Source organism: Oreochromis niloticus, linkage group LG12 (assembly GCF_001858045.2).
Source record: "Oreochromis niloticus isolate F11D_XX linkage group LG12, O_niloticus_UMD_NMBU, whole genome shotgun sequence".
NCBI classification, from domain to species: Eukaryota; Metazoa; Chordata; class Actinopteri; order Cichliformes; family Cichlidae; genus Oreochromis; species Oreochromis niloticus.
The window spans coordinates 15,756,766-15,773,785 of record NC_031977.2 but is presented as its reverse complement, the minus strand read 5'-3'; the positions used below and the strand labels follow the sequence as shown (position 1 = coordinate 15,773,785).

The following is a 17,020-nucleotide window of genomic DNA, read 5'->3' as shown; positions in this document are numbered from 1 at the left end:
AAATAAAGCTATCTGTATCTTATTAAAATGTATAGAAATCACCTCTAATTCTTTTCAGGCCATTTCTATAACTCATATGTGAGCATGTTCATGTCATTTTACATCATTCAGGTATTATAATGGTCATATGTTAGGACAAAACCTTCCTTTTTAATCTTTGTAATTGTAAACTCTTGAAGCCCATACTGTGTTACGTTCCAATCTAACATCCATCCCACAGTGTTTCAGCCACATGGCATTTGACTTGCGTAACAATGCAATGAATTTCATTGGTTATCAGAAAGCTTTAAATTTGTACCCAGATTCAGATAATAACATACTCTAGCAAAACAATATAAATGCAAAGCTTCTAAAACTCCAAAACTTTCTATATGAGCTCATAGTACTGCCTTAATAGTCAACCTCTCTATTCAGAATAACGTGTCTTGGCCTAGTTATTTCCATGGGAAAATTTCATAAAGTGGGATGTTGAAACAGTCTTTTTGGGACTTGTGACACTGATGACCTTGGCATTGAAAACTTACTATAGGTATAATGATATAACCTGCCAGGGAGGGAAAGTAGCCCAAGGTGATGTGACAGGTTGAGAGACTTTTTAGCTGTAATTGGGCTCAAACTCCACACAAACTGTCTCTCTGCTCTGGAACCAGAGTGCTTCATAGTCTCTTTCCAACTAAGGAGTTGCTCAGAGTAATAGGCAGTAGGTGGATGTGGGGCTACTCAAGTTTCCCCAGTTAAAGTTTGTCCCAGTTGACTGATGGGTTACTTATAATAGAAGTTATTGTTGGCCAGCGCTGTTGGCCGAATTATTAGTTTTGCAAACATTTATTCTTCTTAAAAAAAGAATGTTCTTCACGAAGAATAACACCAATAAAATTGTGAGTTGACAAGATTGCTATAATATTTGGGTTGTCAGTTATAATGACAGACAACATGTGTGATTCAAAGTGCTTCAAGCTACCTTGACCCAAACATCTTCAATTATTCCTTATTTACAACCCTAATGGTTTTTTGAGACCTAATCTCCTTTTCCACCTTAAAAAACATTTGGCGTTAAATAATAATAATGGCACAATGTGACCATAATTGTTAAGTATGATGTCATTAGCTATTCCCAGATACACAGTCTAAAAATCTGACTCAGTATCACAGAGAAAAAAAAAAACAGGACAAACTCTTTCTGCTTTCCCAAGTGTTACAATAAGGTTTAACATTCGGATATCAATGAAAAAGAGGTTCACAAGGTTTAGCAGAGTTACAAGTTGGCGGGAAGTTAGCAATCTAGTTTTCGCCTAAAGATCAGATACCATCTTTCACTGAAGTATTTCTACAAAACTAAAACACAGTGCTCTGCTGTACCTTCGGAAGAAGACTAAATAGCAATGGAGGGTCAGTGAAGCTGGGCTAGCTGACATATCATAATGTATTGCCTGATAGCTGGCTTACAGGAAGAAGAAGATCCTGAAAACGGTCCGAAAAAAAGAGGGAAAAATGGGCCCATTCACAACACAAGGTTAGTCATAATATACTGGTGCCTGGTTGGACTAATTGCTAAAATGTCCACACTGAAATCTTAGTCAGCTAGAGAGATTCTTTTATGGACTGTAGTGTACACAGCAATTTTTTTTTAAAGATATGTATAGCCGAAGCTAGCCGAGCACGACCACTGATGACTTTTGGGGGGCTTGTTTCTATTAAATATGACAAAAGCATTACAACGTGTTAAAAAGGTGACAGCGTCACTCGTCACAGTAGACCCACAGTAGAAAGGAGACCCAGGAACAGGACTGATACATTATCATTTAACCAGCAGACACTTATTGTATGTTTGATGAACCAAATGCACATTTTATAAATATCAGGATTGGAAAAGATGTGCCTTTGTGAGGTGTCCCCACTCAGTTGAGCATGCATCAGAGCATACAGGTTCTCTACTCTCTATAATGCTCCAATTTCCTGTCCTAATTCAAATGTCTTAAGTCTAACTAACTTCTTTGTTTAGAATTTGACACTACTGTTTCTAATCTTATGCAAATGGACTAACACATACACACAAACACAAAGCTCTTCTGTCAAAACTTAATTCAGTTATTTGTTTTTTGGTAGAAATGAACAATGGAAACACCTGCACCCTATTCATAATTTAGTTTTCATAACTTAATGCCACATTAACTTCAGTTTATAACACACCCAAATCAGACTCGCCTCGACAAAACCCCCTCACTACCAGCTGGGACATGCAGCATAGCGAGCCAGAAAAAACAGAAACAAAGTGGAGGGAAAAGAGAAAAAAAAAGAAAGATAAGTAAAAAATTATGACAACAACTAAAGTGCTGACGGTAATTACTACCGTACTTAGGGCAAAAGCAGCCATGATTTAAAAAAAGAACAAGCTATTGCATCGCCAGATATTATCATTCATCCAATCTGTATATATTTATAGATCATTTCCATGGTTTTGTTTTCCAGGTCACTGCAAGGTCAAGTACTGAGCAGAAAAAAAAGAGAGCTGTTTAGACCAGCGGTCCCCAACCTTTTTTGCCTCACCGACCGGTTTATGCCCGACAATATTTTCACAGACCGGCCTTTAAGGTGTCGCAGATAAATACAACAAAATAAAACTAGTACCGGTACCGAAAAAAGAAGATTTATTCATAACACACGTGAAAAGACCCAGGAAAACCGAGTTAACGATAAAAACGATAACAAAATAACGCTGAAAACCGATAAAAACCCTGAAAACCATACATTTCACACCTGAGCCTCAACTCTCGCGGCCCGGTACCAAAACGACTCACGGACCGGTACCGGTCCGAGGCCCGGGGGTTGGGGACCGCTGGTTTAGACTATAGCATCTGGTTAATGTAGGCATTTAGCAGGTGAGGGAGCGACTGACATAGGGAGCATCTTTTTGTGTATCAATATTTCAGCTACTGATGTGTTAAAATAAAACAATTCTCAAAGACCAATATCAGGTAGCCTTTGAGTCTCCAATATATTGCATAATCATAATTACGCATTGAATCAGTTTTATTGGCACAGCGCCTGTGATAGATACTGGGGTAATTTGTGATCCTTAAAAGATTTGCCTCCACAAACATATGAGCTGTTAATAATATTAAATGTACTGTACATTGGCTATACAATCCTACAAATAAAGGCAGCTTAAGTCTGAATATAAATACTTTGCCAAGTAATATTTAAGGTTTACTACAAACCAACTCCAACACAACACAAGCCGGAAACATACCAGTGTGTTTGATGGTTTTTCATAAGCTGTCTTGATACTAGTAAGATTGTAGTAGCTATTTTTAATGTAGGCAATTCATTGCCTGTACTGTAAATTATGCCACAAGTGAGCATTTTAGTATTTGTGGGAAAACTGATTAAAGATGTTTGCATGAACAAAAGACAGTTTTGCACAGTCATGTATGATCACCGCGTACTTCTGCAAATGACATCCATATGTCTATTGTATAAGGTCAAATTAGAATAAACTGTTTCTCTTCCTTTTTGCATTTTACATTAGCAGTAGTGACCACAGGGTACTTACACAGTCCTGCTTATTAATGAGCGTGTTTGTGTGTGTTGGCTGAGTTTAGAAGCCTCATTTGTCCCACAGCTCACATAAGGAGAAGTGATTTTCTTCATTCCCCTTAACTTCCACCATGAAATCATTTTTCTATGATTATGAAATCCCACAAGAAATTCTGATCAAAGAAGCCTCACACAAGACTCGGAGAGGGGCTAGTGGATTTTCATATGGTTTCCCATAAAATCCCAGACCCCACATTCATTGTTTAAAAAAAAAGAGACAAAAAGACAACAAACATTCCACAGATGCTCCTACAGTCGACTGGGTAATGCCTTTATATGGAAATTGGTAAACCTAGGGGTCAGTTCAATTCTTTCTACGCAATGACACACAAAATAAATACTGTTTGAGGGGCACATACAGGGGAATCGTCAGCAATGATGGACAGTTTTTGTCATATGCTGTAAACACACCTGAATCCTAAAAATACGCACATGCAGCTGAATCATCGAAATATACAGTTCTCTTTTCTCTGGTCCATCTGCTTCCTGTCTATCTTACCGCTACTTGACTTTGGCATGGGACTTGTGGCTTGTACCACCAACAACAGAATTTTAAACAAAACTTAGCAATCTCACCCTGAACCAACAAACCAGTAGGGCAGGAAGGGGTCTGAGGACAGGAAACTCTCAAAACAATACTAAGCAAACTACAAAGTGTAAATATAGAGTTTGAGGGTACACGGTCTAGAATTCAGGGACAAAGATAATAGGAAAGTATAAAACATATTTTTCACTATCATTTTGGAATTTCACAAGAAATTAAACAGAATCTAAATGAACAGAAAGAGTAACAGAAACTGCAACTGTTTTTTGCACGGCACCACCTCCGAGTCTAAACGGTCCTTGCACAGATGGAATTATTTCCTCTTAAATGAAGCCAAACAGAAATACAAATCACTGGATTTACTTTAGTAAACCCGAAGGCCATTGACAAGTTCACATTCTTATGTACTGCACCTTGAAGAAGTTCTTGAGGGCTGGAATGTGGGTGGCACATTCTGTTCTCCTGTAGTCATCAACATTTTGGCCAACCTGCATACAAACAGGATGTAGACACTTAGACTGATATCACAGATCTCTCTTAGAAGCCTAAAAAAAGACATGAGGGAAACAGGCTGGGAAACAACAGGATTCAAACAATGTCATGAGGCTAGCATCTGAAGACTGATCATCTTGAGAAGTGTATAGTGTCGTCATGCCAATATCTAATAAGTTCTCAAAGGGATGAAAAAACAACAACTTGTCAATAAGTGTGTGTCTGAAAGAACAGGATTTCTCCAAATTATTTGAATTGAATTATTCCATTGTCAGGAAAACTATCAATAATTGTGTATATTTCTCTATTTACTGACTATTTGTCTAGAACTAGAAACCTAAGCAAAGTCAGTCTAAATTTAAAACAACGGTCTCTTAAAAAAAACCCAAATTTGAACCCAGGATCTCCAGGTAGCCTGAGCTGCATGTGTTTACAGTCAGAAAGAAATTGCACGAATTTGATCCGCATGGGAAGTGCACCGGAATAAACAAAAGTTTGCAGATGAACATACAATCAAAGAGCAGGCCTTTTGGAGTGAAGTGCTCCTGACAGCTGGAAAGACAAATCAAAGACAGAATAACAGTGGACATGTTTGGAGCAGAGCAAAGGCAGCGTTCCTTTAGGGAAGAGCTATACACCACCATACCACTTCAAGCACCAGATACAACGGTGGTGAAAATATTATGGTTTCAGGTTGCGTCTTTGACACTTAGGTCCTCTGCCCGCCTTGTAATTCGCTCATTTTTCCACTGCACTGAGACATTTTCAAAGCTTTTCTTCCAAATTTCATGTAAGCCTCTGAAAACAGAGCACTGAATGTGAATAAGCCAGGAATATTTCGGGTTTCTCCAGAATACTTTATAAGTTAATAAGGGCGTACACTTCAGTATCTGACCACAACAACATGTGAAACCCCTTATCTCAGAGCTGCAAAATGACCCAGCTGCCTCCAAATTAATTTAAGTCTGTGAGTGCTTGTGTTTGAAGCATACCTGCCGTTTTCATGGCAAAGAATGCATGTGTGTTTGAGTAATTCGAGCTGGTATTTGTGTTATGATAGGCGAATGCTTACACAAGCTAAGCCCCATGAGCCCGTCTGCTACTCACCCAGCTGATCAGCACGATCCGGGGGGCTCCTGTCTCTACACTTCCGACTTTGCACAGTCCATATTGAGGCTTTGAGATGTGAAACTTCGCTGCCAGCTCTGTCACACCACCCGCTGTTAGGAAAGAGACGGATGCAGGGTGAGGGAACAAAGGGATATTGATGTGCAAATACGCTGCACTTTCTTTTTATATATCAACTTCTTTCAAGCCCAAGCAAGGGGAGCAAACAAGCTTTTTTGTGGTCTTATGAAGGTAAATGATAAAAATAAGAGTCCACTTTACCTCCTGAGTCAGCCAGTTTGAGGTTGTTTGTGACTCCATCATATGCAAATAATGCCCTGTGAACATACAAACACACACAGGTCAAGATGCAAAAACAATAGCATGATTTCTGTGTATGCAAGCCCAAAGCCAAATGTTTTCCTGCACATACCAGTGCTTTGTCTGAAAAACAACAAGCTTCCTTGCTGCGCAGAAGCACTATTACACCGACAAAAATAAATTCTTTTCAACTGTGACACACGTGCTCGCTCACTTTGTTCTGTCTCCCTTCCTGCTCTTGTTCACCAAAGACCCTAACAGCACAGAGATAAAACAGGGCGGCACATTGTAACACAATAAGCTGCATTCACAGCATTTTCCTCATCGATGGACAACTCCTGATTGTGAAATAAATGCACTGAACGGTGTGCACACCTATGGGCTTTTTTTGTGTGTGTGTTAAGCGTTTTGCAGGTGAAAACCTGCCCCACCGCACCCTTCAGTGAGTCGACTGTTGCTGTGGCAACTCAACAACTGATGATGTGTTTTCATGAGACCACTGAAAAACAACGGCTCAATTAAGAGCTTGGTGACTGATTTAAGATGAATACATACAATAAAAGTGCTTATATGTGGTTTGCTGCAAGAGGAAAATGTGTGACTTCATGAGAACCAAAACAAAGAAATAAACCTTAAGGCAAGTTCATTTTGTCTGTACTGGATCTGAACCCCAAATGACACCATTATGCTATTTGAGAAGATGAGTTTCCTAAATAATCTCGATGCTTTTGCATGTTTGAAGCACATCTGTGTAAATGTGTACGTTAGAGGCAGTTGCTTAACAAGGTGGCCTGCAGAGAGAGAGACTGTCAAATCTTTAAAGGGCCGCATGTGCCCGTCTGTGTGCACAAGTATGTGTCTGACTGTGGGCCTGTGTAAAGGTTTCACTGTAGGACTCCTGGAGTCCAGAGAATAACATCTGGAGCTGGATCGCAAAAGGGCACAAGCAACAATTACAAAGGACAGAAGGTGAATGGCCTGTGTGTGTGTGTGTGTGTGTGTGTGTGTGTGTGTGTGTGTGTGTGTGTGTGTGTGTGTGTGTGTGTGTGTGTGTGTGTGTGTGTGTGTGAGACAGGAGTCAGAAAAGCAGCATCAGTATCAGTTTAAAATATTTCAGTCGACTGCACAAAAGTGTACAAAAACAGCTGTTTGGTATATGGGTTGCCAAATAACTCAGTTAGCATTTCTCATTCACTGTTATTTTTCCTGATACAATAAGTCTGCCTTTGTTCTTTCTCCCAGAAGAACAAAAAGCTTCAGTCAAAAGTCAGTCAGTATGTGTGTGCGCTGAGGACACAATAACCATACTGTGCAACCTACTGAGCAAGCTGCAAGCTGGCCGAGCGTGTGAGGAGACATGTTGCTGCTGCGCTTTCATTTTTGCTTTTTTTTTATTGTTTTTGTAATGTTGGCAAATGTTTGTTTAATATCTATGATATCACTCTGCAAGTATTTGAAATCAGATTGCATAAGAATATAATGCAACTTGTGGGAACATTCTCCCCCAGCTCCCTGGCACAAGCTCTGCATCACCTCGAGCGCTTACTTAGGTGTTTCGGGATTAGATTAACCACAAAAACTACAGCAACAACAATGCTGCTCTCTCTTATTAGTTTTAACAAGTCACCAAACCACATCCGTGGTCTTCTAACATTCCTAAAGGTTGCCATTCCCAAGCTGTCAAGGTCAAAAGTCAATGTGACTGTGAAGGAGTCTTAATTGCATGTGCAAATTTTCCACCCACAGGGAACAAGCTTGCTCACGAGGTACGCTGAGCTGAGGGACACTCTTTGTTCTGCCACAGCTTTCACTAAGATGGACTTTGCAAAGATCCTATTTTTCAGCAGCTTTCTCCCCAAATCTTTACCTAATCTTAATTTAGTGAAGCAGTATTACAAAATCAAACACAATAAATAAAGACCATCTTTTGTATCTATCCATCTATTGATACAGTTTTTGAGAAAGGCACAAATTACAGTCAGAAACTGATCACATAGGGTTTTCTTTGAGCAAGGAGACAGCAAATGTTCTACTGACTCAAAACAAATGGTTTAGTATCAAAGGAAAACCTCGGTGAGGCCTACATATAGCTGTCATGTCGAAACCTTACACATTAAACCACTAAATGATTGCATGGACATATCCAGTAGTTTTATGTAGTGAGCATGCTTTTTCCCAAACACAAGGTGAAGTCTTTTATCCTGTCTATCCTGGAAAGGTGTCATTGACAATAACTCCAAAGTCGCTTTGGAGTCTCGCTTCACTAGCTGAGCCAAGCTGTGCAATATTACATCATATGAAATTAAGATACCCTCTATATGCCCATTTTTGTCTGCATCACTTGATTGGGTATTTTAATGTAGTAATAGAAGTTTCAAAAGCGGTAAAGTTGTTCCCCTAATTAATAAAGCACACCCCTACCCCCTCACCAACTCGGCACACACACACACACACACACACACACACACACACACACACACACACACACACCGACTGACTGACTGACTGACTGATGAGAAAAACAGACGCTCTTATGTCTGTACTCCAGCCCACTTCCAAACCAAGCCAGCTATGACCTCAGAGGAAGAGAAGAGAAGAGAAGAGAAGAGAAGAGACACGTGAAAGGGTGGGAAAGGGGCCATCATGAAGGGCGATGGGGCGCAAAGTGGGAGAGAGTGAGAACAAGAAAAGAAAAGCCTAGAGCAATGATGTCATAATCTGAAACATCAACTCTTTAAAGTAATTAACAGTGGGAAATGAAATCTCAGCATCGCGGCCACAGCCAGTAACTCAACAAATAAACATCTGTTTTCAAAGTATTTAAAGAAATGGCAGTCTGGAAACACAGGCACATGCACACAATGTACTGTAAGCCTGAGCCAGTAACAATAGAGAAGGTTTGTTTTGGCCTGCCAGCGCCCCTGTAATACCTCCAAACATGCTAAGCTCTACCATTTCAAGATCAACATCACAGAAGCAGATGATTGCGTATCCATGCTCTCCCCTCACCAGGCTAAACTCTGCAACAGCAGAGCGCTGTATTACACAGGAAACACTTGAACACAGCATACACGTTTCTCCTGTGCTGTAGATTCTGAAGAGATATTCTTTGATTGTTTTTGCTTCTATTCATTTTTTAAAAATATTTTAAGGGAATGCATATCATTGTGCTAGTCCTTTATTATAAAATAAAGAAGTACAAAAGTAAACCTATGAGAATGTATTTATGGGCCCAGAATCAACGACCCTTTTTCATATTTTTTATTTAACTTTGCCATCCGTCCTCACTTTATATATGCAGTTGGTGTGTAACAATCTTTACCACTTTAAATTCATTATTCTGACCTTCACCTCTAGCAACTCTGTATTATTCCTCCTATTTTAAATCTTGTAGTAAAACACACCTCGTTCACAAACTGAAGCAATATCTCATCCTCATTTTTCTCCCTCTGTGTCTCTCTGACAGCGGGTTCTTGTGAGCTCATAGGTCATTTATTCCTTCCATCTTTGCCAGTCGCTGAGATATCAGAGGGTTTTTTTTTTTTATTTTGCACACTGCTGATAAACTGGGTATGAAGAATAAGATATAAAAAAAAACAGATGAAATGCTGGGAGGATTCACAAGGATTAAGCTCTCCATCAATCATTACTTTGTGCCCCTTTCTCTCCCCAATGTATCGCACACATACACCAGCAACTCCCAGGTAAAGCTTATCGACAAATTTATAACTACTTAAGTCAAGTCTTGTAATTGTCTGTCTACTGTACCTATGATTTAAATGCCTCTTTATGGATAATGTCTTTTCATTTCACATCACATATACTTCTCCTTCCGCTCCTCTCAGCTTCACAATTCCTTACTTTTGGCTCAAAGATGACCTGGCCTTCCAGTTCTATTTTTAGCTCGTCTCCCAGTCTACCACTACGTCTGCACTAGAGTGGGGAGCTTGGAGACGTCCCCACAGCACACAGCACTCATTTCCTCTCTCCAAACATGGGCATAATAAGTCTAGTCAGACTTGATACTCATATAGTGACCACACAGCGACCCCAGGGGTGCACGCATTCTTCCGTCTGCACTGCAGACACATGGAGGTTTATGGGAAGGGTTTCAGGAAATCTGACTAAGAGAGAGGAAGTAACGGAATAAAGCCAAGTATTTGTCTGGCTTGTAAGAGGCCTACAGACTGGTATGGTGTGATCTGAGGCAATGTATCCTGAGTGAAAAATGTTGCATGCTAACCCAAAGAGACACAGAGAGCACACATACTTTCAATTAAGTTGTACAAGTGTGTTCATATGTCAATGAAAAAGGCTTCATCAGAAGCTCCACTACTTTACGCACAGTCTCGAGTGCCTAGTTTTGCAATAGTCCCTTGCTAATAACATGCATAAAACAATGTTGCTGAGTCATGGTGTTTATATGAACTCTTCTAAGCACTTAAATCTCGACATGACCCAGATTCATTCAGAGAAAAAGTATCAGAAAGAATGAAGGCGACCGAGATGAAAATTTAGTGTATTTTCAAAAAGAGGTAAGATTAAAAATAAATGTTGCAAAGGCAATGAGACGGGAAAACTCTTGGTCCTCATACTTATGGATTCAAATCCTTTCAAACCAGCAGCAAGGTCCTTTAATTGGAGCTGTTTAACAGTAGAGGACTGAAACATGTCACTAAAGACTAACCCTCTAAAATACACCTACTTTGTGTCTGTGTAATCTGATGCCTCCAATGCTATTTTGTCCTTCATACAGTTTAAATGAGCATTTCAGATAAAAGTGTGCAGTCTGGATGAGGTCTTTTATTTTGAATGTTGACCGGATTCTCTTTGCTGTTCCCGCCTAACGTCCTGCCCTCCTTACCTACTCTGTAAAAAAAAAAGTTACAATTAAACTGTAGTAATAATCATGATAGCATGAATTTAATACAGACATTTGAATGTGCAGTACTTTGTAGAAGTCTTGAGTCACACTTCTTTTTATAGTTTGCTAGAAAGAAAAAAAAAAGGAAATAGGCGCAATTTATTGTCATGTTCAAACATACTTGGAAATAAGGTTTATAAATCAAAACATTTGTACAAGTCTAATGAGCTTTAAGTAGTCTTCAGGAATAGACCTCCAGGCCTCTTGAAGGACATTCAAAGCTCTTTGGCTGTTGGCTGCTTTTTTGTTCTGTTCTCTGTCAAACTCATCCCGCACTGCTTCAACGATGTTGTGGTCCGGGCTCTGGAGAGGCCAGTTCATGTCTAATAGTGTTGTTGTGAGCTATTCTGTTTTTTTCTGCCCAGGTATGCTTTAACTGCTTCGTTGTCATTCTGAAAAACAACAGGCTGTTGCCAGCCTGTTGTTTTCCAGATGATATTTTATGGTGGATCCAAATCTGATGGTACTTTTCTACATTCATAATTTCATCAATTTTAACAAGATGCCCAACACTACTGACTGAAATGAAGCCCGAAGCTACGACAGAGCTTCCACTGTGTCACTGTGTGTGTTTTAAAGATGGCTGCAGACACTCACTGTTGAACCTGTTAAACAGTGACAGCTTTAAAACCAAAAACTTCAAATTTCATCACTCTATAAGATCTGCTGCTACTAATTTTCCATCTTCTCTTGTGTAATTTGGCACACCTCAACCATTTCTGATGAGGCTTCAGTGAACAGTATACGGATCAACTGAAACACCGGATGTATTTCTCGGTTCCTGTATCAGGTATTTACTGAATTTTTTTCATGTTTTTAAAGGATATGATTTTCAGATACTGTTCATCTCCTGTAGGTAAACTTTTCTCTCTCTTTTTTTGGGGGTCCTCCATTTGTCAAAGTTTCCAATTTTTTTTTAAGGAGACCATGCACATCATACCAGATGATGTTTTCAGCTAATAGCTCTTTGGAAATCACCTTAGTGGTGAAAAATTATTATTTTATGTTTGTCAAACTGTGTTATCTTTGGCATTTTCATAGATTCAGCTAAGAGAAGAGACAAACCACTGCCTCTTTTTCCCCGTAGGTCAGTGATTTAACAAACAAAACACTCTTGTGAAAACTGTCAGGTACAATGCTTCGCTGAAAATGAGTGGAAAAGCAGCCAAACCAAATGTCCAAAGAAAAACTCTGAAAGACCTTCAGAAAACCTGGAGAACTATTGCTCAAGGCCACTTTAAAAATTACAAGGAAGTCTGGTTCCTTGGAAGAGAAATACAAAGAAATACGTTGATACGTTGATGAAGCCAAGAGGCAAAAAAGCTGACAATAACCACAAAAAAAGGTTTGTGCAGTGATGGGGGTGAAATCTTATTTCAACAAGCCAGGTACCCTCTAGCAGTTCTGTGGTTTATTAAGTAGGGTGTAATATCCTGCTGCTGTCATTTCTGATGAAGTTAATACTTAACTATACCTTTCCAAATGAGATCAGACTGAAGTACTGCCAAATACAAAGAGAAGTGTATAGCTATGTGTGAGAGTAACTGAAACCATACTGTCATCATAAAACCTATGTTGTCAGACTTTAGACCAGCATATAATGTCTGGTCTATTACCAGTATACTGCTGTGTCAGACATAAAGTTGGCTCTGAAGAGGCCCAGTCTAAATTTCTGGCAGAAATTAGGCTATGACGTGATGGTGATGTCTTGCCAAGACTTTTGACCTAATAATAAAACCATGCCCAAGTCCCAATCAGCAGCATTTTTGTATCCTAGTCAAGCAGAGTAGATGTCATGGTGGATATACACTTTGAGTCAGACAACACTTCACATACAGTTAAAAAAAAACAAAAAACTTTCTACGATGTCCTGTGAAGCAAAAAGTCTTTAATGTTTTAGCATAAAACCCAAAGCATTTTCCAGTTTAACGATGAAAACTATACAACCTACTGAAACAATGCAAAACATTAGTGATAATGAACTACTTAGTGATAAACAGCAAAAAAAATGAATTCAGCTGCCTGCAATAATCCTTCCATATTGACAGTAAATAGAAGCAAGTGTTGCCTTTTGCTCTACCAATTCCGTTTAATGTGAAGCTGTGAAATATACTGTATCATAAACCATCATTAATGCTGAATTTATGAAATTAAACAAAGCAAATGGCATATGAAAAATAAATGGAAAATCTTGACCTCTGCAATGAGCACATCCAGTGGTTTTGTTTTGTCATGTGGTGCATTTTATTAGCATGGAATGGGTGACTGCAAATCAATGCAAAGTTTTCTTTCTCAGTGATTACGAATCTTTATCCTGTAAGGATTGCTCTCTTCTGGGATATGCAGCGCCCCAAATTAAAATGAGACAAAGAGTCACTAAATGTTTGATGATCATTAACTGCCAATGTTTTTTTTTATTTTCTGCTTGACCTTTAAAAATATTTTAAAGGTCTCACTGAAAGCTACCAATAAACCTGCACGACTCCAGAGCTAATTGCTGCAAAGACCACTGTTCACTTAAAGTGGTTGAAATGCTTCAAAAAACCTTATCAGTTTGGCTACGGAGAGGACAAGGTCACATTTTCATGCTTGCATCTTCTTTTCTTAAATATTGTGATTTCTTCATGCAGGCATTGCTTAGGCGGCACAAAGAAGCCTGTAGTTTTCCCACCTTAAGCAAATATCACTTACATTGTTTTGCATTTCTGGTAGGGTAACGCTCACACTAAAGATGCCTCCCTTTTCAAGGACAGCTGTGCAATTTTGAACCATAAACACTCGCCTGTATGACCCATAAGAGTTTCTCAGATCCACCCTGTGAGTAACGCTGACTGATCTGTATAATACTTGACAGGGTGGAGAACAAATCAGACTCCCCTGGAGAGACTATTACAGACCACTAAAGCTATTTGGCCTAGAGAATATGGTAAATCCCGAGAGAAATGACAGAGGCGATGGATGGCAAAATTATAAGAAAGGACTGCAAGTGTAGCTAAACATGTAAAATCTTTGGCGAACAAACAACAGATTGCATACAATATCAGGCAGAAGGGGTGAGGGAGAGACTGAATGGAATGCTGCAAGGAGGAGGGGGGGGGGTTTAAAAAAATCTGTTCTCAGCAAAACACGGAGCCAGAGAAGTTTAGAAAACGACAAACTAAACAAATAAGTAATTAAATCACTGCAAAGGACCAGTGAGATAAAAACAAAAGAGCAGCCCTCCCTGTCACAAATGGAAAATATCGGGGGACAAAGAGACCAAGATAGACAAATATTATGCTGCCGTGTAGTAAATGTCAATCAAGGTCCTGAAACAGCAATCTTGCAACAAATGCAGACAAAACACAAGATTAACGCTAACACTACAAAATGACACAGGTGGCCAGCAGCGTGCACTATAAGATCAAGTGATCAACACCTGGTTTCAAGTTACAGCCTTCAGTTAATCTACAGATAGCATTAGGCAGTTATGTTGCAAGCAGAGGCTGCAGACATTGCAATTAACTGTGATGTGTAATACAACCCAAGCTTTAAAGAAAAGGTAGCTTAGTTGTGCGTGCGACTAGGGCTGTTCGATATAACGATATATATCGGATGACGATAGAAAAACGTCTATCGTTTCATTTTACGCTATCGTTTGTTTCGTGGTGTCGCAAAATAAACTGTTTACGGCAATATTTTTTCATCATTTTGATGGTCACTGTAGTGGCTATATTAATTTCTTAAAGTTCTCTCTTTCTCTTATATTTAATATAACCACACTACAGACGGACAAGCGCTTGTTTTTTATGCGTTGTCGTTAGCAACAACGACGGTAAAACCACGGCATGTCCGCTTGTTTATTTTCCACATAAACCTTTCACAATAAAGGTCAAGATCCTGTTGAGACTTTTCAAAATAAAACGAGTCACGTGAAAGATGCAGAGTATTTACGGATGAGAAGCAAAAAAGAGCCGCCAGGTGCTAAAAAATAAACCTTAGACTCAAACGTTAGAACAGACTTTTCTCCGCAGCACGCTGTGTGATAAATACTCACAAAGAAAATGGCGGTCGTTACAACTTACGTCTAAAAATGTATAGTTCCATGCATCAGTTAAAACACTCGACTCCAGGTACACGACGCCCAGCTGGAAACACTTCACCCAAGTCGAGATGCCCGAGATTCACAGAATTTACAGGAAATGTTACATTTTTGTAATTTATATCGTTATATCGACGATAGATGTCTTAATATCGGGATATGAGATTTTGGTCATATCGCACAGCCCTACGTGCGACTGTTCCAGTAGAAAATGAGAACAAAATTTACTACTATCACACGATAGTGCACGTCGCGCTAACAAAGAACGCAACCTGGAGCGGCTCAGGTTTGAAAGAGATTCACAGAAACATGGTAGCTTTTCCCAAAGCCAAATAGCATGCATTGATTCAGCAGGGAGGAAACAGTCTAGAGTGGAAACAAACAAAAACTATTTTAAGTTATATTACTGTTTGAATAAAACTTAATATAACCCCCTCTATACTTTTATTTTTACTCAACAACATAGCAGTACCTAAGCTAAAAACAATAGAAGATGGATACAAGAAGCTCAGTGTCGTGACGGTGGGAGCTTAAAGAGGGACGGGGCCACACGGTGGAGAGTTATATTCTGGTTGGAGAAGAGACACTCAGAGATGGGTTCACACTGGGGAAAACGATGAAAAGCACTAGGGGATACACAAAAGTGTAAATGGGTAGGTTAAGAAGGGCGCCTTCAACAATGGCGCACAATGGGAAGCAGTCAAAGTGTATTGGAGGTTTCCAAGGGGGCAGTTGGAGTATGTGGTTAATGGAGGGAAGAGTTTTGATGAAAGTAATACTGCGAGTTGTTGCGAGTCTATATGGGGTAAATCGTTATGACTCTGGAAGGTATATAGTTTATTCAGAGAGGAGAAGAGAGGAGAGGGAAAAATCTTCTAAAATCACGGTCCACTGGGATCACTCTGGCATTTCCTGCCCATACTGTCCAACAGCACCACACAGGAACACACGTACACAACGCAAACACACGTAAGCATCCTCCCTTCTCTACATTACAGTTATTACAGCCCCATTGAAAACATGATGGCATCTCATCTTCAAGCATTTCCTTCAGTTAAACAAAGCAAACTCTCAAGTATTAAATACCCACTTGGAGCTCATTTAGCCCGTCCTCTCTGTATCTTCTCTTAATGCTTTGATCTTATTCTCATTGCTCTTCACCCCTCCACCTGTCCTCTTATCTTTTCTCCACTCTATTGCCTCTTTAAGTTTTATAATTTGATGGCTCTGCTTTTCAAAAAACTCTCATCCGGACCACCCTTCAGGGCTGATCTTCCATCTGCTGCAACTCTTGCTCCTTCCTCTCACATACTGTCCTTTATTTTTTTTAATTTTACCTCATTCATTTGCAGTCCCTTCCCATCCTGCTTAGTCCCTCTTCACTCACCTCCCTCAATTCATTCACTCTCAGCAAACAACCTAGCTTTCCCACCAGGGTCGTCAGGACAACAGAGCCCCCCCCCCCAACTTTCCACAAGGATGCACAGCTCAATCTCGCCGCCAGCAAGTGAACAAACAGGGCAGGAGGAAGAAAAATAGAGTTCCCAGTCAAAGTCTTGCATTCTGTGTTGCTGCGAAATGCTAACATTTAACCCAAAGAATGCCATCACTATAAACGGGGAGCGCTTTTGTAACTGTGGTAAAGTAGGAGCAGTTGCTTAACCAAGTCGGCAAGCACAGCTCATGAAACCTGACAGTGTAACTGTAGGAATGAGAGCCCAGTGTGTCTTCATTAAACCTGTTTAATGTTGTTCTGTGTGTATATGCATTTGCATGTGTCAGAGAAGTAATCCTGAAGGAAACGAATGATGCTTTACTCCTTGATGTGGCATAAAAAGGCTAGCTACTGTTGGAGTTACTACTAATGAATGAATAGTTACAGTTCTGTGCCTCTCAGTGTTGTGTGTAAAGTTAGAAAACAGCTCATAAAGAAGTTCAATTTAGAGATAATCAT

At 39.7% G+C, this 17,020-nt stretch overlaps 1 protein-coding gene across 1 annotated transcript in view; it reads right to left on the bottom strand.

Moving 5' to 3' along the window:
- si:dkey-40c11.2 (drebrin-like protein A) overlaps positions 1-17,020 on the bottom strand; it is a 34,354-nt gene that overhangs the window by 10,155 nt on the left and 7,179 nt on the right. The window contains exons 2-4 of the mRNA XM_005473219.4: positions 6,023-6,078; positions 5,741-5,853; positions 4,555-4,629 (exon numbers count right to left, since the gene is read on the bottom strand). Coding sequence (XP_005473276.1) covers positions 4,555-4,629; positions 5,741-5,853; positions 6,023-6,078 — 244 coding nt within the window. The remainder of the gene's footprint in view (positions 1-4,554; positions 4,630-5,740; positions 5,854-6,022; positions 6,079-17,020) is intronic.